The sequence below is a fragment of the Stenella coeruleoalba genome, assembly GCF_951394435.1.
Source record: "Stenella coeruleoalba genome assembly, chromosome: 3".
Taxonomy (NCBI): domain Eukaryota; kingdom Metazoa; phylum Chordata; class Mammalia; order Artiodactyla; family Delphinidae; genus Stenella; species Stenella coeruleoalba.
In genome coordinates, this window is record NC_137148.1 from 840,435 (window position 1) to 866,750 (window position 26,316).

The 26,316-nt window shown below is 62.4% G+C and overlaps 1 protein-coding gene across 1 annotated transcript; it reads right to left on the bottom strand.

Annotated features, from left to right (window-relative positions):
- Positions 1–26,316, bottom strand: TPPP (tubulin polymerization promoting protein). Its single transcript, XM_079918217.1, has 4 exons — positions 26,210–26,316; positions 10,466–10,783; positions 4,195–4,348; positions 1–4,057 (listed from the first exon to the last, which is right to left on the bottom strand). Exons 2-4 carry the CDS (start codon positions 10,780–10,782, stop codon positions 3,863–3,865), a joined length of 666 nt encoding a protein of 221 aa, XP_079774343.1. The 5' UTR covers position 10,783; positions 26,210–26,316; the 3' UTR covers positions 1–3,862.

Genomic DNA, 26,316 nt, shown 5'->3' on the forward strand with positions numbered 1-26,316 from the left:
TTCAACACCTTTATTTGTCACTTTACCAATCTGACACAGTGTTAACAACAGGGAACACACGAGGAGGTTTGCAGACAGACAGGGGCTGTTCCATCACAGGTTTGCAAGCCAGGCCTTGCCCCGCGACTGACAGGTGACACCACGCCTCGGCCCTACAGACGCCCCCAGAGTTCCTGGTGAGTGTGGTTCTGAGTCAGAGCACCCGTGACGTCCACACTGCTTGTCCCATCACACTGCAAAGTGATGCCCTCATCGCTCCCTAACAGTAAGAAAACAGTGCAAAAATAGATCGCATCTATATATACATTTATTTCCCTTTCCTGAAAAAAACTTAGTACAAACTAGTAGCATATGATCCCTTTCAAGTTTGAGTTATGTGCATCTCCTTCGTTGTTTGGCTTGGTTTGGGGAAGAGAGAAAGTTAACGAAAGCATCTCAAAGTGCAGGGCGACCACCTCCCAGGAGTGCCCGGGCCACCACCGGCCACACTCTCCACTCCCACGGACAAAGGCCACACCCGAGCCACGGGATTTCACAGAGGGCTCAGTAGTCAGTCAGCGGAGGGAAGCTACTGAGGGTCCGAGTTCCAAGGACGTTCTAGCCTTGTGGCGACTTCACAGTACAGCTGAATTGTCAACCTGAGTGGACGGAACAGGTGACAGTGGTGTCCCCACCTGCGTGCACTGTGGGACGGGGTGTGCCAGCTCGCGCGGGAACACTCCCAGAGGAGGGAGCCTGCTGGGTCCTCAGGGGTGGGGACAGCAGCAGCAGCCTCCCCTAAAGGTCCAGGCAGTGGCTGTTGCAGGGTTCGTGGGCCGTGGCGTCTGTGACCGATCTCCCTGCCGCCGGCGTAGCCGCAGAAGCAGCCACGGGCGGTGCGCGGTGCGCGGCAGGGCCGTGTGCCCTTGAGGCTTGATCCGCGGCAGCCGGTGGCTGAGCAGGCCCAGGCTTCGGGTGTGTGAGCCTCTGTCCGCTGGGCGCTTCAGAGGGACGCCTCGGCCTGCCCTGAGCTCTCGGCCACTGGGGCGTGGACGTAGCGCAGCTTAGGCAATGCCGCTGGAGCTCCCCGTGCCTCTTCCTGACTGTAACTTTCATTGGCCTCAAACCTTAAGACTGAGGATACTCGAGGTGTAAAAATACTCCAGTATAAATATAGATCTCTTCCTATATTTTAAACGTACGTAATTTGAACTTCAATTCTGGTGAACTGACCACCGCCTAGGTGCTCATCCTACAGCATTAAATAGAAATAAATAAGTACTGTGGCACGATGTCCTCCAACGCTCGCTCTGCTGTCCCGGCGCTCGGCGCTGTCAGCGTGGTGCACCCTGACCATGGGCCCCTGCTTCCTGCTGGGCTTGCTGTGCAGTTTCCTTCGTTCACAGAGAGACACGTAGTTTCTAGTTAACCACAGTTAGTAGAAGCGAATGGGTGTTGCATAGAACATGCAGCGAAGGCGCACACCTGCCTGTTTGTCCACAGCACCCAGAGCCTGAGGGAGGCACGTGTGTCTGTGCAGAGCTTGGAGCCCGAGCGCCGTGCTGTGTTTGGGCTACACACAGATGCCGTGACGGAGCCGACGGGGAGGGGGCCACCGCTTCCTCCTGCCCTGAGCGGGGAGATGTGTTTCCAGGGCTACCCTTTGGGAAGGAGGCCTCAGGCGGGCTGGGGACACCTGAGACCCAGCCAGACGCCTCGGCCTCCGCAGCTCGGGAGCCCGCGAGCGCGGGGCCGGCCACGGGGGCAGCTGTGTGCGCTAGACTTTCCTTAACCCAAGGGGGAGGTGCCGCCGTAGCCATCGGGAAGATGGGTTTCCTGCTGCGGGTAGTGTCGGCCCCGCAGCCCGGCCCCAGGGCGAGGGGGGCAGCATGAGGAAGCGTCCCAGGACGCCACTGGTGTGGTTTCTTCTGCTCAGTCCGCCTCCCGTCTGCTCCTGGGCAGTCTGCTCCTGGGCAGGCCAGCCCCTGACCGGCTGGGAGGGCTGGACCCCAGAGTCCTGCCGCGGGACGGCTGTGCGGGGCGCTGGGCTGTCAGGCAGGCGGAGACCCGCGGCGGCTGGGCAGAGGATGGGTCTGGGGAGGAGTCCTGTCCCGAGTCCACGGAGAGGAACCGGCTGGCACTGGAACACGGGCTTTGCCATCTGTGATCAGCTTAGTGCCCACAAACACTCTGCACGTTCAGAGTTCTCTGCAGACGCGATTCCCCAGGTGACTCTTGCCTCTGGAGGGAGGAGAAGGGCCCGGGGCGGGGCCAGCCTCCTGCCTGCCTTCCCTCAGCCCTCGGGCCTGTTTCCTGGTGGCGGATTGGGGGCCTGGCCGGGCAGCTTCGGATCCCCAAGTTTTAGAAACTTCCTAGACGGCAGCGATTCACATCTTCGCAGTGAGCCCCGGATGCCTGTGCTCCGTCACTTCCTGGGTGATCGCACGGTGAGGTGCCTCAAGACGGAGCTGCCCGCAGAGGCCACCGCCATCCCGGGGGAGCCCCCCGTGCGAGGGGCCGTGTCAGCTGGGAGCGCTGGCCTGAGCCCCTCTGTGTGGGTGGGCAGGTGTCCCAGGTCCAGCTGTGACCAACGTGCCTGCCGTGGCAGTGCTGGCCTTTCTCACGGCCACCTGTGCCGTGGGCCAGGCCGTGTGTCCATGGAGGGGTGCCCCTCACCGGCCTGCTGCGCTGGACACAGGACAGATAGTGGCAGGGCGGTTGGGTTCCCGGGAAGCAATCCCTGGGGGCTGCCATGGGCTTTCCCCGGGACCGAAACCAGGACCACAGGGTCCAGAGGGTTACACGCCGGGCTGTGGCCATGTCCATGCAAAGGGACACACCGCCAAAGGCCCACTGTGACAGCAGGAGCCCCACCCCCACCCCGGCATCTCAGAGAAACCAAACCCCGCAGATGCTACCGGCCTCGGGCCCTCCCCTGGCCTGGTCCTGCCCTGCGGTTTCTGCACTCCTGAGCGGGGAGGACAGGGCAGGCCGCTCACGGAGGCTCCAGAGAGGCCAGAGGAACAAGGAGAGAGCCGTCGCACTACCCGCAGCCTCTAGCCCAGGGCCCCCGGGGTCTTCCCGGGTCGGGGCGGGGACACAGGGGCCGCTGGGAGGGAGTCACAGAGACGGGATATTCTAAGTCTTCCCTGAGCCGTTCTGAGAATAAACATGCATCACTGTTTCCTATTTCTTCTCAGAGAAGTGAAATGAACTGCCCTCAGTTTCCATTTTAAAATCTTGTGACGTCACACTTGGAGTCACTTTGGTCGACAGAGGCTTCTTCCTTTGCACGGCAGCCCTCAGCTCGGCGCCCGCCCTCAACGCAGACCTGGCGGTCGGTTTGTGCGTCTGAGCGCATGTGCGTGCGTGCGTGCGCGGTGTGTGCGCCGTGTGTGTGCGCGCATGCGTGGGTGTGTTTGTGTGCTGGGTGTGCAAGTGTGCACTGCGATGCCCGCCTCCCACACCTCCGTGGTGCTCTCCGGGCCCCACGGTGCCCTGGCTGGGGCTCCCTCTGCTTTATCGGTGCTGCTGGTGGGTGCCTTGGCGCTTGCGGGTCAACACTGCCCCGACAGGGTCTGCCCACCAGCTCCTTTAAAACGCCCCCTTTGCTGCAAACCAGTGGCCAGTGTGGTCTGGCCCCGAGAGACACTTTGGAAAGGGCCATCTGCCCACTTCCTGGCGGGCACGAGGCAGGTGTGTTAGGAAAGGTGAGTCGGGGCCAAAGCTGGGGTGGAGGGGAGTGCGGGCCCGGGTGGGAGGGAGGCAGGCCTGGAGCCTCCGCGGCCGCCCAGCCCCGGGTCCGAGTCCTGCCTGCAAAGCACAGGAATGTAACGAAGTGTGAGGCGGTGGGGGACCGGACGACGGGAGAAGGCCCCGCCGGCTACTTGCCCCCCTGCACCTTCTGGTCGTAGGTGCCGGCGTGCTTGTAGCCCGGCACATAGCCCGACTCGTCCACCAGGTCCACGCGGCCCGCCCTGCCCTTGCCCCTGCCCGACGGGTCGAAGCGCTCCTTGTGGGAGCCCGTGAACTTGGTGGTGTCCGTGAGCCGCGACACGGTGGGCGAGGAGATAGCTTTCTGCAAGAGAGCGGGGAACGAGGTTAGGGAAGCCGCCAGGGCGAGTCCAGCCCAGGGGCCCAGACCGCGGACGGGGGCCGCCGGCGCCCGGGAACCACGCTTCTGCCTCCTTCCCGAGACCCGCCCGCCACACTCACCGTCACCCCCGAGATGATGGGGGCCTTGCCCTCGATGAGCCGGTGCACCTCTCGGACGGCCTCCTCGCTGCTCTTGTCTTTGAATCTCTTCTTGGCCAGCTCCTCCAGTGCCTCCTTGAACTGCTCGAATGAGATGGTCCTGCAGGACTTGCCCCTGCAGGGAGAGGGGGCTCAGGGGGCGCCCACCGGGCCCAGGCACGGGGAGGAGGCGCTGAGCAGTCACTGGGCTGGGACCCGCGCCCCACCCAGGGCCCCGCTGACATCGGGGGGCCCCTCACCCCACCTCTTTGCCACAGCCCAGAGCGAGTCTGCCATTAAAACACAGAACGTGCCCCTGCCCCGCCCTGGTCTGCAGCGTTGCACCCAATAGTCGGTTGCCATCGGCAATGGCAGCAAATATAAATCGTCTTGGAACAAAGTTGAAAGGAAGCACATCCTTTATGAACGACTGACATCAAAACACATCCTGGTCTGGTTCTAAAGCGGGCGAGCGTGTGGCCTCCGTCAGAGGGAAAGTCAGGGTGAAAAGCACGTCAGATCCCATGGCACAGAGGCAGCCGCAGTCCTGGCTGCGGCCACCGGCCTGCGCGGGGTCGCCAGGGGGTGGGGGGCACGGTCCCCACTCGGGGACAGGACTGGGGGCCGCCTCCCTGGGGCACAGCCGGGACCCGGGAGCAGCTCCTCCCCCGGAGGCATCCCACGGCTGCCCGGGACCTGGTAGGTCATTCTCGCAATCTCTTTCTCCTCCCTCCCTCCCTCCCTCCCTGTCTGGCTGCGTTGCTTCACGCGGGCTTTCTCTAGTTGCGGTGGTGAGTGGGGGCTTCTCATTGCAGTGGCCTCCCCCATTGTGGAGCACGGGCTCCAGGCGCGTGGACTCAGTAGTTGTGGCGCACGGGCTCAGCTGCTCCGCGGCATGTGGGATCTTCCCGGACCATGGCTCGAACCCATGTCCCCTGCGTTAGCAGGCGGATTCCCAACCACTGTGCCACCAGGGAAGTCCATTCTCACAATTTCAAAATGGCTCTAGACTGGCTCTTGCTCTCTACGAATTTTAACTGAAAAACACTTCTGCCACTTTGGATCTTCCCCAGCTAATCCATCCGGTGAGGCTGTCAATGTTCTACAGTAAGAGGAGGTGGGGGGAGGTGCCCGGGGACCAACAGAAAGGCTGCCTGCAGAAGCCAAGGGGTCGAGACAGTGCAGCCGACGGCACCCAGGGGACCGGCTGGAGAGGCGAGGGCAGAGTGGGAGGGGGCTGCCCCCACGTCAGCACCGGCCGCAAAGCCACAGGGACGGCCGCAGAGCGGCCACAGGACAGTCAGAAACAGGCCACGTGTGAGGGTTTTTGACAAGGTTGCATAAGCCAATGAGTGCAGGTGGAACTGTCCTTTCAGCGGCCGGAGGCTCTGCACAGAGGAAAGGGCCTGGCCTGTGCCCCACGCCGTCTACGAGGTTAACTCAACTGGCCCACAGTCCTGCATTTCTCATAGACCCCGAACCATCCAACTTCTGGATCAGTATCCCAGTGAAACTCTTCGTGACCCTGGCTTAGGCAAAGATTTTCTCAGGAACGACCCCCCAGAAACAGCCAATAAAAGAAAAACAATGAACTGGACTTGACCAAAAATTTTAAAACCATGCTCTTCAAAAGATACTGTTAAGAGAAGTAAAAGGCAAGTCACAGATGGAGAAATCTGATAAAGGACTTGTATCGGAAATACACAAAGAACTCATACCTCAACAACAAGAAAAAAACCCAATGTAAAAAGTTGGGCAAGGGCTTCCCTGGTGGCGCAGTGGTTGAGAGTCCACCTGCCGATGCAGGGGACACAGGTTCGTGCCCCGGTCCAGGAAGATCCCACATGCCGCGGAGCGGCTGGGCCTGTGAGCCATGGCCGCTGAGCCTGCGCGTCCTGAGCCTGTGCTCGGCAACGGGAGAGGCCACAGCAGTGAGAGGCCCGCGTACTCCAAAAAAAACCACAAAAGTTGGGCAAAATATTTGAACCGGACACTTTGTCAAAGATCTACAAGTGCAAACCAGCCCGTGAAGGACGCTCCACGTCACTGGGCACCGGGGAAATCAGGTTAAACCGGGATGTGGCCCTGCCGCACACCCACTGGGACAGTGGAAGTAAGCCAGATAAAAGGACACCACGGTGTGGAAGGGTGCAGGCGGCAGCATCCCCCAGAGGTGGGCTGCGACCCCTCCTGGGTCTCACTCGCACGTAAACCTGTGCGTGTGTATTGCTCTCCTATTCGTGGGTTCTGTTCAGTCACCAGGACTCCAACAGCCCAGCGGTAAGCGATAAACATGCCTCAGGACGTCCCCTGTGCATGCCGGGACTCACAGGCACTTGACACGTGAGCCTGCGGACACGGGACGTGCTGACCAGCCAGCCCAGGGTCGGGAGACAGCGGAGGGAGGACACAGCCGCAGGGGCCATGGGGAGGACGACCGAGTCGTGCACCAGCGAGGCCACGTGGCGGGTGGTGAGCGGAGCCCGAGAGGCCTGGACGGCTGTCGGGAGGGGCACCTGCGCCGCAGGCCTCATCAGAGCCCCCGTGTCCGGCGGTGGGTTCCACCCCTCAAAGCCTGGCTGCGACGCCACGGCGGCTCTGAGGTCCGTGGGCTGGGCCGGGGGGATCCCTTGGCCCAGCTGTCCCGGGCAGCGTGGTCCTGGCCTTGTCGGGGCGGGGAGCCTGGCATCCCTGCTGGTTGCTGACCCGCGACGGCCGCGGGGCCCCGCTTGTTTGTCCTGGGTTGTCCAAGGCGCTCCTGTCTCTATTCACGGACGCCAGGCCTGACTGCCAGCCTGGTGACCGGCCGCTGGGGCACCAGGCACCACCAGTGTGAGTCACTCGGGCTGGGGGCGGGGGCGTGGCCGACGGGGCCTCCATCAGAGGCCGCATTCACATGGAGTGGGCGTGCGGGCCCAGGGCGCTGACCTGCCTGCTCCACCTGGCGGGGCCGGGTGTCCCCGCGTGTCCCCACCGTGACCGCCAGGCAGGGTCTCAGAGCCCGGGCTGGGCTGGCAGGGAGCTTTCCCCAGGGGGCCCCGTGGCCCCCGCTGGAAGCAGTCCCTGGGGAGTTCTCGAATGACACTGCCAGCCTCTTCCCTGGAGACACGTGATCACTTTACACGGCTCCCCACACACAGGGAGCCTGTTCTCCAGAGCGCACAGAACTGGAGGGGGTCCCCCTACCAGACCCCCCCTCCTCCTGGCTCAGCGCTGGGGCCAACCAGTGCCCTGCTCAGAAGGCTGTTGTTCTGCTAGAAAGCTGGCCCAGCAGTAATGGGGTCACTGGTCACACACGAGGCCCCGTGGCTTGTGCTTCCCAGGCCCTGTGTCCCCAGACCTCCAGGCCCAACACAGGGCAGGCAGAGGGCTGAGCCCGGCCACTCCCGAAGTTCACCAGGGGCACTCGATGCCAGGGATCTGGGCGGGGTGGGGGGTAGGGTGGGCAGCGCAGCCCTCCGAGGACAGAGGTCTGTGTCTCCAGGGCCAGCGTCATGAAGGCAGCTGGACTTTGGCTAACATGTCCTAGGACGGAGCAAGGGGCCCCCTCTGGACCACAGATAACATGCCACTTGGGGGCTGGAGAAAGCTGACTCCCAGGCTCCCCTGAGCAGCAGAAGCTGGGACCTGGGTGACCTGTCCAGAGAGCAGGAAGTGGGATCTGGAGGGGGAGACTCAGGCACCAACGAGGGTCAGAGGAGGGAGCCTCTGGGATATTCCCATCAGACCCTGGGCCAGCGAGGCTGTGCGGGTTGCCACGGGAGCGCTGTCTGGAGGACCTGGATGCCGTGTGAGGATGCAGTGTGCTGTGGCAGCTGCCCACACGTCTGGTACCAGGCCTTGGGAGCGGGCAGACGCCAGCCCCCTGCTCCTGGGCCCCAGGGACCACGCTGCTGGCAACCTGGAAGGAGGCTGCTGACACCCATGTCTGGAGGCCTCCAGGCCGGCCGCCTGAAGGGCAGCTGTGACCCCAACAGTCAGCTACTCCCCAAGCAGGAAAGAGCGTCCTAAGTTCCTCCTGACTTCGCGAGGGCCTAACGCAGGCTGGAGGCTCAGGGATGGGTTCTGGGGACAGATGCACTTGAGGTCATTGAAACCACTTCTGGGTGTTTGGGGAAGGTCATCAAAAGGCCTGTGTGCACTGGCGTCCGACACCGATATCAGCGGTTTGAGGAGCCAGCATGGGCGGAATTGCCCGATTCCTGCCCCCCAAGCCTTGGCCCTCTGTAGACACGCCAGGCAGGCCCCAAGGAGGCCAGGGCAGAAGCCACTGGATGCCCTGCACAGCTTCGGGCGGCCAGGAGAGGCCCCCACGGAGGACACTGTGAGACCCCCAACGCCACAGCTGGAAGCACGTGCTGGGACCAGGGCCCCGAATGCCGCAGCCTCACCCACCAGGCTGCGGGGAGGGGCAGGGCAGGGGCGGGCGTCAGGCCCTGAGCGGGCGCTGGGCCCCGCTGGCGTGCCCGGGACCGCACAGCGCACCCGGCTCTGCCCGCCGCTCCCGAGGCATCCCGCCCGGCCTGGGTCTCTGCACCGATGCGCCGAGCTCTGCGCTTCAGAAGGTTTCCTCCGCAGCCCGTGCGGCAAGAATGGGCCGCGTCCCCGCCCCGGCGTGCGTGCTCCTAGCCTGCAGCCCAGACAGGGCTCCAGAGTCACGGGAAACGCCACCATTGGCCAGGAAGCCGGCGAGTGGGGGCCAGGAAGGCCAGCAGAGCCCCCCTCCGCCTCTGGCCTTCCCGCCTGGGCACACACGCAGGGGACCCTGCAGCCCACAGACCCCCGGCGGGACTTATGGGAACGGGGTCCTGAGTTAATTCCTCCCGCCCTGGGGCCGGGGGCAGCCCTGGTCCCGGAGACAGCAGTCTTCAATCAAGGCCTGGGGAAGAGCTGCGAGAAGCCTGTTTAAAACTTAACACATAGTAACACGCAAACAAACAAGCGCTCCCATGACGACGGGCCTAAACAGAGGCTGCAGATACCGCGCTGGCGGCAGGGCTGCGGCGCCATGGCAACCGCCCCAAACAGAAACAGCCGTCGCCGTCGGCGACCCGTGCGCTTCCGCGCCCACGGCTCCCGGAGCTGAGGCGCTTCTGCCGCGGCTGCCACCTGCAGCGGCCGCGGTCCCACGGCCCGCGCGCCCCACGCTCCTCAGACCCGGTCCCCCAGCGGTGGCTCCCAGCCTGTCCTGCAGGACCCCACGACCCGACTCAGGGCACCACCCCCCCAGGCCCCTCCAGGGAGCACTGTCTCCCTCTCCGTTCCCAAGGGAAAGGTCCCCCGCTGCACAGCTGGGAGGTCCGGGGGACCCTCCCCCAGAACAGGCTCTCCCAAGTGGGACACAGGTCACAGGGACCCCACAGGGAGTTCAGGTCCAGGAGGGCAGAGGGGGAGTAGCCACAGGCTGGTCTTCACTCTGTCTTGACCACGACCCCTGGCCGGGCCGGGGCCGCAGCCGCCCACTTTCCGCGCCGGCCCGCGCCCAGCGAGCCGAGGCAGAGACCCTGGGGCCCAGAGCAGCCGGGCCCTGAGGTGGGGCCCCCGTAGTGCCTGGGCGCCAGGGGCCAAGCCTCCTCCCTGAGTGTCTGAGCAGCGTCCTGCCCTCCAGAGCGGGACCGGGACCAGACGGGGCTCCCTCTCCCGGGGCGCAGGAGGGCCCGTGTGCCTCCACGCACGGGGTCTCCAGGGCCTGTCCAGGGCGTCTGTCCTCCGGGTGAGCCGCGACCAGCAGAGTGGAGCCCTGAGTTCTACCTGTGTGTGCATGCACGTGCACGTGTGTGCGAGTCTGCGTGATGCCTCGGGGACGCTGTTGCTGTCCTCAAGGTGTGGTCACAGGGTGTGAAGGGCAGGAGAAGGGGGAGGGGGCGCGTCGATGCCCGGACCACACGCCCGAGCCCGTGTGCACACGCGTGCAGACACACACGGACAAGCACACGGTGCCCACCGTTCGTCACCCCCGCTCTTCACACGCGAACGTCCCCCAGAGCTGAGGGGAGCGGCGCCACAGACGCCCACCTCCCGGCCCGTGCCCTGCCCCCAGCAGCCCCCCACGGGCCGGGCCCTGCCACCTGAGACCCCTCAGGCTGCGGCAGCGTCCCTGACCTGGGCTCCCGGCCCCACTGGGGCGTGTTCTGGTTCAAACTCCCGGGCATCTTCTTCCGGGCGGGGACGGCGTCCTGAAGCGTCGCCTCCTGGCCGCCCGAGAGAACGCGGGGCCCCACTCCCACCCCCCTGGTCCCAGGCGCACACGTACTTGATCTTGCTGAAGACGATGTCCACGTCGGTGATGGTCACGTTCCTGCCGTCGATCACCTGGCAGTCCCTGCACAGCTTGGACCAGTTCTTGCCATGCATCTCCTTCCCGGTGGCCCTGGTGTCCCCGTGCACCGCAAACCTCCGGAAGGCCTCCTCCAGGGCGCTGAGCTCTGGGCCCGCGGCGGCTGCCCCCTCACTGGCACCCTCCGACTCCAGTGACAGCCTCTTGGCTGCCTTGTCCTTCGCGGGGTCCCCTGGGGACTTGGGGGGCGTCTTGTTGGCGGGCTTGGGGGGCTTGGGCCTGCTGTCAGCCATGCTACTGGGAGGAAGCAGCGAGAGGTCACCTGCTTTTGCGGGCGGCTGCCCAAGGCCCCCGCTGCCCGCGGACAGGGGCTGTGGCCTGCCAGGGACAAAGCGTCCATCTGCTGCAGGACACGGCGAGGCCCCTCCAGCCCCGGCGCCCTGGCCGCCAAGTCCCCGACAGTCAAAGCCTCCAGCACAGGGAGGCATGAGCCAGCCTCCTGGGGGCTCCCCGAGTGACACATTCCCGGGCATCGGTGGGGTGACACCATCCTCGGGGAAGGGATCCAGAACGGTCACACTGCTGCGCCCACCTCAGGGCCCGGCCTGCTGACCAGGGTGCCCCCCACCCAGGGGGCCGAACAGACGTCTAGTAGGAGAGGGAAGCCCCAGGCGAGAGCAGGGGTCTGCAGAGACTCCGAGGGCCGGGGGGCTGCGGCCCGGGCCCAGGGTAGGGGGGCTCATGGTGGGGGGGTGGCTGATGGCGTCAGGAGCCCAGTGAATGCCCAAAGCTGGGCCCGGGTCCCCACGGGGCTGAGAAGACCCCTCCACCTCCAGCAGCTCTGGGGAGCCGGGAGCTGAGCACCAACACCCACCCCCAGAGTCATGGCTAGTGGTCAGCGGGGGGAAGTGGGCAACCTGGCATTGTGGGGGTCCCGAGCAGGGCCCTGCTGAACTCAGGACCTACAAGTTCCCCAAACAGAAAAGGCAGTGCAGCTCAAGAGGCTCAGTGGCTGGTGAGGACGGTCCAGGACCCCGGGGCTCAGGGCAGGGGGACACGACTGGGGATGTGGTGATGAGCTCCAGGAGCCAGCTCTCCATCCTGGGCTCCACGTTTGTAGCTTAATAAAGTAACTTGAAAATTACTTTAACAAAAACAACAGGAGTGAGACCCTACACGCAGATGGGAAGCTCTCCAAGGTGACTTCCTGTTGTGGGGAGAAGCAGGACGGTGGGGGGAGCAGCCGATGTTGGAGCCATCGAGGACGAACAGTACCCACATGTGGGCCTGCACCTCGTGACCAGGCGTCGCTGTGGCTGGCTGTGGACGCGGCAAGCCGGAGGCCCCGCGGGATCCGGCCCTGCTCCCTCCACGTGACGCTTGTCAGCAGCTGGTCCCCGGGGTGGGACCTGGGCCAGGGGTAGGAGGAACAGGTGGGTGGGCAGGTGAGGTGGAGGAACTGTGCGAGTGTCACCTGGCCAGGCCCTGCTGAGGCACGGCTGACCCCGCGGGCTCCGGAGTTGGGAACTGATGAGGGATTCACGGCGGGTGTGGGGATGGACTGCATTACCGATTTGCATTTTCAAATGAGGGTTTGGAGAGAGCAGGGCAGCTGCAAGGTGGGCTCACAGACCAGAGTGGAAGGAGATGCAGGACGGGCGGACCTGGGGATGCCTGCCCCAGAGTGTCCACCAGGCTCCAGGGACCATCCCACCACGGGGGCCCAGCTATCTTCAGACACCACGTGATCCCCTGGCCCACCAGCCCCTCACAGGCTGTCCGCACCCCAAAAAGGCGCCACGAGGCCTGTGTCTCCAGAATGATTCTCCCTGGCAAGGCCCTTAAGACGCGACTGTCTGAAGAAAAGCCTATAGAAAAGGTGACCCAGGACAGACCCTATCTGCCACAGTCACAGCTTCTGCGTGCCATCAGCACACAGTGTCCCCAGCCAGGAGAGCTGGGAATCCATGTTAGCAATGTGCCTGCAACAGGGCCAGGTGTGCCTGTGAGCTGGGCCAGGTGTGCCTGTGAGCTGGGCCGGGTGTGTCTGCGAGCTGGGCCAGGTGTGCCTGCGAGCTGGGCCGGGTGTGTCTGCGAGCTGGGCCAGGTGTGCCTGTGAGCTGGGCCGGGTGTGCCTGTGAGCTGGGCCGGGTGTGCCTGCAACAGGGCCAGGTGTGCCTGTGAGCTGGGCCAGGTGTGCCTGTGAGCAGGGCCAGGTGTGCATGTGAGATGGGCCCGGTGTGCCTGTGAGCTGGGCCGGGTGTGCCTGTGAGCTGGGCCAGGTGTGCCTGTGAGCTGGGCCGGGTGTGTCTGCGAGCTGGGCCAGGTGTGCCTGCGAGCTGGGCCAGGTGTGCCTGTGAGCTGGGCCAGGTGTGCCTGTGAGCTGGGCCGGGTGTGCCTGTGAGCTGGGCCGGGTGTGCCTGCAACAGGGCCAGGTGTGCCTGTGAGCTGGGTCAGGTGTGCCTGTGAGCAGGGCCAGGTATGCATGTGAGATGGGCCGGGTGTGCCTGTGAGCAGGGCCAGGTGTGCATGTGAGATGGGCCGGGTGTGCCTGTGAGCTGGGCCGGGTGTGCCTGTGAGCAGGGCCAGGTGTGCCTGCAACAGGGCCAGGTGTGCCTGTGAGCTGGGCCAGGTGTGCCTGTGAGCTGGGCCGGGTGTGTCTGCGAGCTGGGCCAGGTGTGCCTGTGAGCTGGGCCGGGTGTGCCTGTGAGCTGGGCCGGGTGTGCCTGTGAGCTGGGTCGGGTGTGCATGTGAGCAGGGCGAGGTGTGCATGTGAGCTGAGCCAGGCGTGCATGTGTGCTGGGCCGGGTGTGCCTGTGAGATGGGCCCGGTGTGCCTGTGAGATGGCCCGGGTGTGCCTGTGAGCAGGGCCAGGTGTGCCTGCAACAGGGCCAGGTGTGCCTGTGAGCTGGGCCGGGTGTGCCTGTGAGCTGGGCCGGGTGTGCCTGTGAGCTGGGCCAGGTGTGCCTGTGAGATGGGCCAGGTGTGCCTGTGAGATGGCCTGGGTGTGCCTGTGAACTGGGCCAGGTGTGCCCGTGAGCTGGGCCGGGTGTGCCCGTGAGCTGGGCCGGGTGTGCCTGTGAGCTGGGCCGGGTGTATCTGTGAGCTGGGCCGGGTGTATCTGTGAGCTGGGCCGGGTGTGCCTGTGAGCTGGGCCGGGTGTGCCTGTGAGCTGGGCCGGGTGTATCTGTGAGCTGGGCCGGGTGTGTCTGTGAGCTGGGCCGGGTGTGCCTGTGAGCTGGGCCGGGTGTATCTGTGAGCTGGGCCGGGTGTGCCCGTGAGCTGGGCCGGGTGTGCCCGTGAGCTGGGCCGGGTGTGCCTGTGAGCTGGCCCGGGTGTGCCTGTGAGCTGGGCCGGGTGTATCTGTGAGCTGGGCCGGGTGTGCCTGTGAGCTGGGCCGGGTGTGTCTGTGAGATGGGCCAGGTGGGTCTGTGAGCTGGGCCAGGTGTGCCTGTGAGCTGGGCCGGGTGTGCCTGTGAGCTGGGCCGGGTGGGTCTGTGAGCTGGGCCAGGTGTGCCTGTGAGCTGGGCCGGGTGTGCCTGTGAGATGGGCCGGGTGTGCCTGTGAGATGGCCCGGGTGTGTCTGTGAGCTGGGCCAGGTGTGCATGTGAGCTGGGCCAGGTGTGCCCGTGAGATGGCCAGGTGTGTCTGTGAGCTGGGCCAGGTGTGCCTGTGAGATGGCACGGGTGTGTCTGTGAGCTGGGCCAGGTGTGCATGTGAGCTGGGCCAGGTGTGCCCGTGAGATGGCCAGGTGTGTCTGTGAGCTGGGCCGGGTGTGCCTGTGAGATGGGCCCGGTGTGCCTGTGAGATGGGCCCGGTGTATCTGTGAGCTGGGCCGGGAGTATCTGTGAGCTGGGCCAGGTGTGCCTGTGAGCTGGGCCAGGTGTGCCTGTGAGCTGGGCCGGGTGTGCCTGTGAGCTAGGCCGGGTGTGCCTGTGAGCTGGGCCGGGTGTGCCTGTGAGCTGGGCCGGGTGTGCCTGTGAGATGGGCCCGGTGTATCTGTGAGCTGGGCTGGGAGTATCTGTGAGCTGGGCCAGGTGTGCATGTGAGCTGGGCCAGGTGTGCCCGTGAGATGGCCGGGTGTGCCTGTGAGATGGGCCCGGTGTATCTGTGAGCTGGGCCGGGAGTATCTGTGAGATGGGCCTGGGTGTGCCTGTGTGCTGGGCCAGGTGTGTCTGTGAGATGGCCAGGTGTGTCTGTGAGCTGGGCCGGGTGTGCCTGTGAGATGGGCCAGGTGTGCATGTGAGCTGGGCCAGGTGTGCCCGTGAGATGGCCAGGTGTGCCTGTGAGCTGGGCCGGGTGTGCCTGTGAGATGGGCCCGGTGTATCTGTGAGCTGGGCCGGGAGTATCTGTGAGATGGGCCTGGGTGTGCCTGTGTGCTGGGCCAGGTGTGTCTGTGAGCTGGGCCGAGTGTGCCTGTGAGATGGCCTGGGTGTGCCTGTGAGCTGGGCCAGGTGTGCCTGTGAGCTGGGCCGGGTGGGTCTGTGAGCTGGGCCGGGTGTGCCTGTGAGCTGGGCCAGGTGTGCCTGTGAGCTGGGCCGGGTGTGCCTGTGAGCTGGGCCGGGTGTGCCTATGAGCTGGGCCAGGTGTGCCTGTGTGCTGGGCCAGGTGTGCCTGTGTGCTGGGCCTGGGTGTGCCTGTGAGCTGGGCCAGGTGTGCCTGTGAGCTGGGCTGGGTGTGTCTGTGAGCTGGGCCGGGTGTGCCTGTGAGCTGGGCCAGGTGTGCCTGTGAGATGGTCCGGGTGTGCCTGTGAGATGGCCCGGGTGTGCCTGTGAGCTGAGCCAGGTGTGCCTGTGAGCTGGGCCGGGTGTGCCTGTAAGCTGGGCCGGGTGTGCCTGTGAGATGGCCAGGTGTGCCTGTGAGCTGGGCCAGGTGTGCCTGTGAGATGGCCCGGGTGTGCCTGTGAGCTGGGCCAGGTGTGCCTGTGAGATGGCCAGGTGTGCCTGTGAGATGGCCAGGTGTGCCTGTGAGCTGGGCCAGGTGTGCCTGTGAGATGGCCAGGTGTGTCTGTGAGCTGGGCCGGGTGTGCATGTGAGCAGGGCGAGGTGTGCATGTGAGCTGAGCCAGGTGTGCATGTGGGCAGGGCCAGGTGTGTATCTGTGCTGAGCCAGGTGTGCATGTGAGCTGGCCCACGTGTGCATGTGAGCTGGGCCAGGTGTAAATGTAAGCTGGGCCCGGTGTTGTTTTAAAGGCAACAGCAACTCTGCCTCTCCTGGTTCCCCTTCCTTGAGCAGAACACAGGTCTGCACTGAGACTAGAGGTGGAGTGTGTGTTCCTGCTTCCGTAGGTGTGAACGCACCTCCAACCCCTGCTCCCCCAAACCAGCTCTCAGCCCCTCGTTCCCAATGCCCCTCCTCATACTGCCCATAATCTACACCCTACCTGCAGACACTTCCTGCGATCGGACCAGGCCTCAAGCATCTTGCCCCTTGGGACCCAGGTGCCTTCCAGCCCCCGGGGCCCCTTCCACCTCCTGGGTCCTCTGGGCCCGAAGCCCCGGGCGGGTGTTGAGTGCACCAGGATGGCCAAGGCTCGCTGGAGGGCGGCCTGGGGTGGGGGCTCGGGGGTGGCGTGCTTCTGGGGGGCAGGATGTGGGCCACAGGATGCGCATGTCGGGGAGCTGGGACCCGCACAGGGGACTCCCCACCTCCCAGGCCCTGAGGGGACGCTGCTCAGGCCTCAGGCCCCGTCCTGCCGGCCTCCTTGACGCCAAACCTCCCGGAACTCAGAACCCTGCTCCACCTCACGCCGAGCGAGCTGGGCCGGCGGCACGGGGGAAACGCGGGACACGGCCCGGCCACGGCGCCCGGACCCCACCACGGGCTCTGCCGGGTCACCGGGCATCGCACCCCAAGTCTGGGACCTCCCCGCAACACAGCCGCCCCACTGGCGAGCCCCCTACTTGAAGGGTCGGGGAGCCAGGGGGTCCAGAGGCCTCAGCGCGCTGTGGCTGCCGGGGCGCCCTGGGGGTGTCGCTGATGATGCGCTAGAGCTCGACTGGGGTTCTTGTCACCGACCTCGTCCTAGAGGCTGCTCAGGACCAGGAGACCGGCCCGCAGGTGGGAAACGGCTCCCGGGACAGCGGACGCCGCAAGGAATCTTCTGGAGCCGCGAGCCGCGGTGGGAGCCCTGGGCTCTCGAGCTCCTCAGGCGTCCCTGGCCCTCGGCCCCGTCGGCCCGCCCCACGTGCCGCCCTCCTGCGCTCTCAGGGCCGGCGTGATGCCAGCGCCCTCCAGATGTCTACACCAAGCTGGGCCCAGGGGCGGCACCCTCCACCAGGGCCGAGAGCCCAAGTCCCTGAGCCGTGGCTGCGCCCGCTGATGTGATACCGAGGCCTGGGGTCCAGCTGAGACCCTGCTTCCGCGCAAGAACCACACGGGCCCTGGAAATGCCAGGTTCCCGAGCATCTGACAAACTAGCCCTCCTTGGACCTCGACGGAGCGCCTGACGCTGACCGGGCTGACAGTCTGCTGAGCGCACCTGACCTCGGCTGTGCAGGGGCCTGGCCACAGAACGCCGCTCGCCTGATGCCGCCGGACGCGCGGAGGCAGCCCAGAGGCTCTGCGCCAAGTGCGGGAAGGAGAGGAGGAGAGAGTGCAGGGGAAGCAGGTGCCTCCCAGGGCAGCCCAGCCCCTTCGGACGGCTCAGCCCACCAGGCCCGGTCCCAGGACTGATGCGGACGGAAGGGGCGAGGGCATAACTGCAGCAGCCCCCAGCTAAGTCCCAGGCACAGCTGCTCCGGGGCCGCACAGGAGGCCAGGGCGCCTGGTCAGCCGGTCCCGGGGAGAACCTCCTTGACCCCTGCCGGGTGGGCGCGCTGTACCCGCGCAACCAAGATGAGGTGGGCGGGTGAGGGTTAGGACAGAAGATGCAAAAGACCAAGCGGCCAGAAGCCGGGGGGGGATGGATGCCGTCGCCTCCCCCTCCTCCCCTCCGTCCACCAGGGCTCAGGCCCCCAGGTCGGGGTCCAGCTTCGCCCTCGGTGCAGCCCCTGGAAGAGGCACAGCCTCCGAGTGAAGAGCGCGAGCGGGAACAGAGGCGTCGGGCCTGCACACCCCTGGGCCGCCGGCCCGCAGCTCTGCCTCTTTATTCCAGAGTCCCTTCGAACACAACACAGCCCTTTGGCAACTGTTCACATTTTAATCATAATACGGCCACCGCTCCTCGGCTGCCCAGCACTCGATGTGAATGACCACTCGTCCCAGGCAGCGGGAGCCTCCCAGGCGGGCACAAAGCGGTCTCTGAGTGCCTGCCCCGCAGAGCAGACGGCCCAGGAGTCTCAGGCGTGGATGCAGCCCTGCCGCCTCGGCGCTGCCTTTCACGGTCCCTGCAGGGGCCCCGACAGGACGGGACGAGCGGCCACACCGTCCAAGCAGGATGCCACTCAGGTCCCGGGTCACACGCTTCAGGCCGTAGGCCCGGAAAGGCCCGCGGGGTTGGGACCTCCTGCACTGAGGCTAGGCCATCCCTCGGGGCAGCCTGGGAACCACAGTCACAGCCACACTGTCCCCTGCGCCCAAGTCAAACGCGGTTTCTCTGGGACGAGAGGGAAGAAGGTGGGTAGCTGAGCGGGTGCCTTCCTGGGGGCCGTGGCCATCCTGTGTCCCGCACCGTCCTGCAGTGAGATCACCGTGGGAGCCGCACCCTCGGGCCTGGGGGCTCCTGCTGGTCGGGCTGGCGGGGGAGGGGACGGGGATGGGGGGAGTAAGGGGCCAGGACAGGTTTGCCACCCCAGCCCCTCAGAAGAACCGATGCGGACAGCAGGAACTTCTCTGGGTCACCACGAAGCTGGGGCTTCTCGGGGGACTCACTCCGTTGGGACCCTTGGCCTCCCAGGAACCATATCATGGGCCCCCCGGTCCCCCGGTCCCAGGGCCGGTCTCTACTGTTGGTCAGAATGTTTCTCACAAAATCCAAGAACACGGCATCTGCAGCCAACCTGGGGTCAGGCGGGCCCTGTGCAGGGCACGTGTAGTGGGTGAATGGTGGCCCCGAGCCAGGTGTGTCCACGTCCTCGCAAGGTGGAGGAACTTGTTTGGAAGAAGGGTCTCTGCAGACACCATCAAACTAAGGATCTCGAGATGGGTCCACTCTGGACCAGGGTGGCCCTAAGTCCATTGACAGGTGTCCTTACAAGGGAAGGAAGAGGAGACACACAGACACAGAGAAGCCACGTGAAGACGGAGGCCAAGACGGGAGGGACGTCGCCACAAGCCCAGGGATGCCCGGAGCCCCGGGAGCTGGAAGAGGCAGGAGGGACCCTCCCTGGTGCCTCTGGAGGGAGCGCGGCCCCGCGACACCTCAATCTCGGACTGGGAGTCTGGACTCAGAACTGGAAGAGGACACATTTCTGTAGTTTTCATTGAAAAGTCTGTGGTCCTTTGTCACAGCAGCCCCAGGACCCGCACACAGCAGGGACACCAGAAGGGGGTCCCTGCCCCGGAGAAAAACGCCTGCAAAGGCCCAGAGGCGCGAAGCCTGGGCGGCGGCACAGAACCCAGAGGCGAGAGCGGGCAGAGGGCCCTCCCCTTAGACAGGGTCTGGCCTCGAGCTGGCGTGCACGTGAGACCCTCAACAGGAAGTCTGTTAGCTCCAGGAACGTGGAGCTGCCCGCGGATGGCCTGGCCTCTCCCCGACGGCAGGCGCCCTGCGGTCACCACGTGCCCGCACGGCAGGTCCTGGCGCCAGGCCTCTCAGGAGCCCACAGCGTGGAGGGCAGGCCGGGGCCCGGGGAAGCCAACCGCAGGGCCAGGAAGAGCAGAGGGGCCTGCGGGGAAGGGCCGCTGCCTGGGTCTGACGGCTGGCAGGTGGGGGACAGCGTCGCCTGCGGGCCGCGAAGCCTCTCCTACCCCCAAGCAGCCGAAGAGGACAGCAGCCGGCACAGGTGTGAGGCGCAAAGCCAGAGGCAGCCCGAGGGTCTCCGAAGTGGTCTGCAGCCCAGCCCTCACTCCCCGCCCCCGCCAGACAGCTGGGAGGCTTCCCACCAACCACGGGGACTGAAAAGCCCCAGGCCCCCCACCCAGGAGGGCAGGGTACCCTGAACAGACCAGCCCTGCCCTGGGGGTGGACGGACGGGCGCCCGGGAGTCAGGGGCGGTCAGGCCGGCTCCTCTCAAGCCCCAGCGTGGATGCGGGGATCTGGATCGCTGGTGCCCCAAACACCGGCAGGACACACACAAGCACTCCTGAGGAGGAGACGGCCACTGGAGACGCAAAAACACAATACACACATGATAAAAAAAAACACCAGGCCCAAGAGGGGGAACAAGTGCCAAGAACTTGCAGAAACAACAGGAAGCAGAAACGACGAGAGGTTCCAGTTACTGGAGCTCGATCAGACATTGAGCCCAAAGTAACTACGTGCACCGTGTGCAAAGAAGAAGTGGGCAGTGCGCGCCGTGTGCAAAGAAGAAAAGGACAAGATGAGGAATTCCCGCAAAGAACGGGAGCTGTAAGGATGCAGGAGGCAGATCTGAAAAAAGAACACCTTAGAAATTCTAGCCCTAGAAAGCACAGTAACTAGAATTCAGAACTCAGTGGAGGGGTTTCACAGCAGAGCAGATGAAAGAACTCGTGGATCAGAAGTACCCAAAAGAAAACAGCCAGACGTGGTGGAAATGTGTGTGTGCGCACAGGTACATACCTATGTGCGTGTGCACGGTGTACACACAGGAAAATCGTATGTGGGTACACCATCACATGTGAGGTAAGCTGACATCTAAGAAGTTAGGAAAAAACCTCAGCAAATCAGGGACAAAGGCGTTAGAAACAATGAAGATAAGAGTAAAAATTAATAAAAAAGAAAACGAATCTATAATACAGAGGACCAACGACATCGAAAGTTAATGCCTTGCAAACACTGATAAAATTGATAAATACTGGGGACGTTAATCAAGTAAAAAAAAGGGAAAGTCAAAAGTATCCAATATCAGAATGGAAAATGAGGACATCCCTACAAGCTCCACAGATATTAAGGGATTAAAATATAATAAGAGAATATTATAAACAATTTTAGACCAACATGTTTGATAATTTAAATGAAACAAATTCCTAAAAAGAAAACAAAAGCCATTTTACCAAACAGTAACAAGAAGAAATATGTTCTTATCATTGCTCTTGTATTTATTACTGATTCTTATAATTATTGAGGGTTTGAATTCTTATTTAAAACCCTTCTCACAAAGAAAACCCCAGGCCTGGATGACTTCACCAGCAGATTCTTCCTTACATTGAAAGAAGAAACAGTGTCAGTCTTACACGAATTCTTCCAGAGAAGAGTAAAGATGAAACACACCACCCCGACTCATTCTGGCTAAAATAATCCTGGTACCAAAACCTGACAAGGGCGTTACGAGAAAAGAAAAATCTATGCCAATCTCACTTACAAACAGATACAAAAACCCTAAACAACATATCAACAAACTGAATCCAGTAATAGATAAAAAGGATCAATACCTTATAATCAGGTTTGGTTTACGCCAGGAGTGCAAGGTTCGTTTAACAGTAACTTAATAGAATTCATCACATAACACAATACAAAGCGAAAATCATATTATCCGCTTAATAAATGCAGCCAAAGCATCTGATGGATTTCAGCATTTATTCACCGTAAAAATTCTTAGCAAGTTAGAAAAGGAAATAAATGCCTTAATTTGATAATGGGCACCTACGGAAAGCTACAGAGTCATCACACTTTGAATATTGAAAAGTTTTCTTTTCAAACTGGAGTAAGAGAGAGACGCTTGCCTGCTATCACCACTTCTACTCACTGCGTCAGTGTGGTAAGATAAGGAAAGGAAATAAATACGATATAAACATAGGAAGGAAGAAACAAACTGGCATTATTTGCATTGCTATGACTGCGTACATACGAAATCCAAAGGGATCCCAGGAAAACTATTAGAATCAACACGAGTTTAGCAAGGGTTCTGGATACGTGGTCAACATGCAAAAATGTAGCAGCAAAACCAGACGATAAAAGGTATTTAGAAATATACCATTTAAAAAAAAGTGAGGAAGTATGAATTACCTAGGAATAAATTTAACAAAAGATGTGCAAGACCGTTGACACAGAGACCATGAAGCGTTATTCAAAGAACAGTGATATTATGAACATGGATTAAGTCTGAAATACAAAGATGTCCATTACCCCTAAATTCATGCACAGTTTTAATTTAATCCAAATAAAAATTCTAACACTGTTCATGTCTGGGTAGCGAGACAAGCTGAATGTAAAATACACACGAAAAGGCGAAGAACCATGAATTAACCAGCGATCTTGAAGGGAGAACAGGTGGAGGATTTGCCCAGCGGTTTCGAGACTCGATGGAAAGTTCTGGAAAGGAAGCCAGTGTGGCGTGTGGTCCTGGTACAAGGACAGAAAATAAACCACCGGGCAGAAGAGAGCCTCCAGTCCACCCGCACAGGTGCAGAGACAGTGTGGACAACATAGGTGGTCCTGCAGCAAAAGCGGGGAAGAAAACCTTTTCAACAAAAGAAGACGGGCTGACTGAACAGACACACGGAGAAAAATGGAAATTAATTCAGGTACAGATTGAAGCAGGAATGGCAAAATCATGAAGCCTCAGGAAGGGGATGCTTGAGAGCATCTGCTGTCCTGGGTGGGAAAGACTCTCTACACAGGACACAAAACCCACTACCCCTAAAGGAAAAGACTCTTAAATGGTACCAGATTAAAACTCAGAACTTCCATTCATCAGAAGATACAGCACTAAGGAGTGAAAAGACAGCTGTGGGCAGAGAAGGTGTCTCTTACATTGCCGTCTCCAGAGTCTAGAAGGAGCCCTGCGGATCCACCAGAAAGAGACAGCTCTAGAGAAACGGGCGAGGGACTCGAGCAGGCCCGGCACATCCAGACACCCAGTCAGCGGCGGGGACGCCCGGCTTCGTTACCTTGGCCTGAAACGCAGGCGCTGGCACGCACCCTCCAGACGGCCACCCGCCAGGAGGCCACTGCGCCCTGCCCGCTGCCGGCGGCTGTGGAGCGCGGCCGCCAAGGGGCTTCAACTCCGGGGAGCCGCCGGTCCCATCGGCTAAGACGGGGCGCCGAGGGCCCAGCAGAAACATTCGCGCGTGTTCTCCGAGGAACACGCAGGGGGGCTCCAGGCAGCCACGCCAGAGGATGGAAATAACCCCAAGGCCCGTGGCCCACACAAGGGATCAGCGGACGGTGACGGGTTCACGGAACGGAGCGTGCGCCGGCTCCACGCGGTACTGCCCGAAACGCGCCAGCATGGCGGAGCACGTGCTCTGAGGTAGGAAGACTAAACACCAAACCGGAGGCGGGGGGAACAGGGTCAGGTAGGAAACCACAGCAAAAGCAGAGCCCCTCCCCAGGAACGGGCGGGGGGGGGGGGGCAGCCACAACCCCTGGCAGGAGGAAGAAGGCTCGGCCTCGGGACCTCCGGAGGCCTGGGGGCCGAGCAGCCAGCAGGGCCAGGGTGGGGGAGGCGAGGCCCAGATGAGCTGCGGCAACCGCCTTCCCAGGCTCCGAGGCCCACGGCCCCCCGCACCCAGAGGCAGTGGGAGTGTGAGGCCTGAACGAGGCCCCCGGAGGATGCTGGCTTTTGTGACATTCCCGCTGGAGCGAGAGCTTCCTGGGGCTGCCCTGGCCGGGCTCACCTGGCACCTGGTGCCTGTTGAACAAATGGGTGCAACAGGGTTACAGGATGAGACCTTGGGAATGTGGCCCAAAGAGGGGAGACGGTGCTGGGACAACTGGACACGGCACATGCTGGGGACACAGGGGGACACTGTGCTGTGGGACACAAGGCGATGGGCAGGAAAGGGGTCCAGGTGTTCTTAACTTTTAGGCTTGAGAAAAGGTAAGGACCAGTCCTTCCTTTTCACAAATCTGATTAAGAAAAGGAAAAGTGGGCACGAACGTGCTCTTCGGAGGGTGAGCTCACGCTCCCCCTGCTAATGGGGGGGTCGCAGGACACACTTGGGCTTGGTCCCGAAGTCAGAACACCATCATTTCCTCACACCCCGTGAAAGACTTTCTACATTTCTTCACCAAAGAAGGTCCTACCTTTGGACATTTAGACATTACATTACAATTGAGCTTCACTGCATGTCACTGCACGTCCCGTACAGTTAAAGGGGAAATCTGCAAGCTCAAAACAGCCTTGCTTCCCTGTCAGCAAACGAGATTTGGAGACAGCGTGCCCGTCCCTGTGGGGAGCTGCCCCTCCCCCATGTGCCCTTCTCGGGGGGCTGCAGATCACAGAAGCCGCACCCTCCCCTGTCACCCCAGCAGGGCCAATCAAAGCCGTTTCCAGGAGCTGCCATGTGGATGCGGCTGAGGACGCTCCCCCTCCGAAGAGGCTCTGCTGAGCTGGGGCTCGTGGTGGGTCGCTGTGGGCTCTGGGGGTGCCGGCTTTGGGGACTCCATGGGTTGTGACACCGTGGTTACCTCCCCACCCAGAGAGGAGGCTGGTCTCCCCAGGAGGGGCTGAAGAGTGCGGCGAGCCCACACGGGGCACTGGAGACCACGTCTGAGCCCCAGATGCCGCTGGGCCCCCCCCAGGCAGCTCCCCACCTTCCTGCCCAGGAAACACCTGCTGCTGAAGCAGTAGGAGTTGGGCGCGTGTCAATTCTCCTGCCTAATCCCAGCATCTGTCTGGTCCAGGGTTTTGGGCTCAGGTGGCCTCTGCACGGTGCCCAGCACCCACGGTCTGGGGTGGTTTCCAGATGGTGCCAGGCTGGGCCCAGAACATGGACCTCCTGACCCAGGGAGGCCCTGATACTTCAAGGTGCAGTGGGGGCTGTGCCTCATGGCCCCAGTAGCCCCAGATGGCGTCTCCCGTACGTGCTCCTCTGGCCTCACAGCAACATCACCAGCTATAAATAGCCCTGGCGCTAAGCCAGCAGGCCTCTCCCTGAGGAAGCTTCTAATTCTCAGCCTCTTCTGCAGGGAGCGGCTCCACTGCCCACCAGGGAGGGAAGCCACGAGGACGCGGCCCCGGAGGACAGTTCGGCTGCTCAAAGGTTTTCTCTTAATCCTCAACCAGTGACGAGCGATTTTAATTTTCTTTACGAAATTCTCCTGTGATTTGCACATTTCCCAAAATGAGCATCTATAACCTTGTATATCCTTAAGACAGCTTATTTATTGCAGCTTCAAAGGGTTCACGAAGATCTCAGCCAAACAACGCCGAGGAGATAAGAATTCGGCCAACACAGCTTCCTCTAACCTCCACCACTTCGTCATTCCAAAAAGATGGAGAAGAATTTTTTAATGTAGTACATACATTAGGGCGCCTTTCTGAGTCACAGATCCTTCCGGAAGGCGTGGAGGCCCTTTCCCCAGGAAAACGCACGAACCCTTGCGTGGCACACATTCTGCAGATGCCCCCAGGAAATTCACCAGCACCCCCTTCCCCCATCGCCCATCACTGAGCCCTGGGATTCCAACCATGTGGTGGGAACAGGGGCTGGTGCCAGAGGAGGCATCATGGAGTCCAGTTTAAGGCACTCGCAAGGCGCCTGTCCCAAGGCCCCGCCCCTCCCCCCTTTCCTGCCCGCTCCAAGCTCTCCCTCCCCAGCCCCATCGCTCCATCCCGGATGTGGTCCTAGTGCACTTGGAGCTCGGGTCAGGGTTTACTGATCACCTCCTAGGCGGCAGGGGCTGGCCCAGGCCCTGGGGAGGCCACCCCCAGCACACCCTCCCTGAGAGACTGGCCACAGGGAGTCCTGGGAGGTGGTGGTGGGGGCCATGGGAGCTAGGTCTTTTATCGTTTATAAACGTCAGATGAATTAGCCAGTAAATACACAGACGGATGACAGCATAGCCAGCTTAGCCTAAAAAGTGTCCCATCATCAGAGAGCACAAAACGCCTATCAACACAGCAGTCACAGAGAAGGTTTTCTTCCCACCTCATTTCAAGGCTTCATTTACATAACTGAAACCGCAGAATAAAGGGCTTCTCTGGATCCTCCTTCAAGGGCGGGGCACTGGTCCCCAGGGGCGTGTGGAAAAAATACACTGGCAGCCAACCTCTTTATCTTGATTGCCGGGTTATGTGCCCACATGCGATAAGAAAACAGAACACCCCTCCGGGGATGCTTCTGGATTTGCAAAGTGTAGGCCTGACCCTCTCACCTGCACCGATATGGCGACGTTAATGCCGGACCGAGAGGGGCGGCCGAGTTCTCGCCAGAGGATCACGTACATTCTCGGCCCGTGGACACAAACGGCCCTTTCTGTGGCCCTGGGTCTCCTAAAATTCGTGCTGTATGACAGTGGCTTCATTTCAAACCCTCTAAGCCCTAATGTCCCGCCGTCTCGCTGGCAGCCGCCACCCCAGGCCTGGGCGTGTGAACGGTGTTTATGTAGCAGGACACGGAGAGGGAAGGGGCTGCAAGGGGCTTCCACTGTCGCGTTACGCACCGACGCGAAGAAAGGCCAAAGCGCCTCATTTAGGGCCCAATTATAAACCTGTCCTTTTCATCTCCGGTCGCTCCAGCCCGCGCCCCCGCGTCCCCAAACCCGCGCCCGGACGCAACCACGGGGGCCCGAGCGCCGCGCGGATAGCCGGCAGCTCCGGGGCGCGGGGCGCACGGACGCACTGGGCCTCGGGGAAGGGGCGCGGGCGGGCGCCGGGAATGGGTAGCGCGCCCCGGCCTGCGGGCGCAGGTGGCAGGAGGAGCAGGGAGGCCTGCGCGCCGCGCCCCGGGACGGAGCCCCGCGGCCCCTTACCTCGGAGATGCGGCGACTGCAGCGGCGGCGCCTCCGCGACTCGCGCGCGAGCGACCCGGTACCCTGCCTGCGCTCGCGCCGCAGCTCCCAGCCCGCCGGCTCCGCCC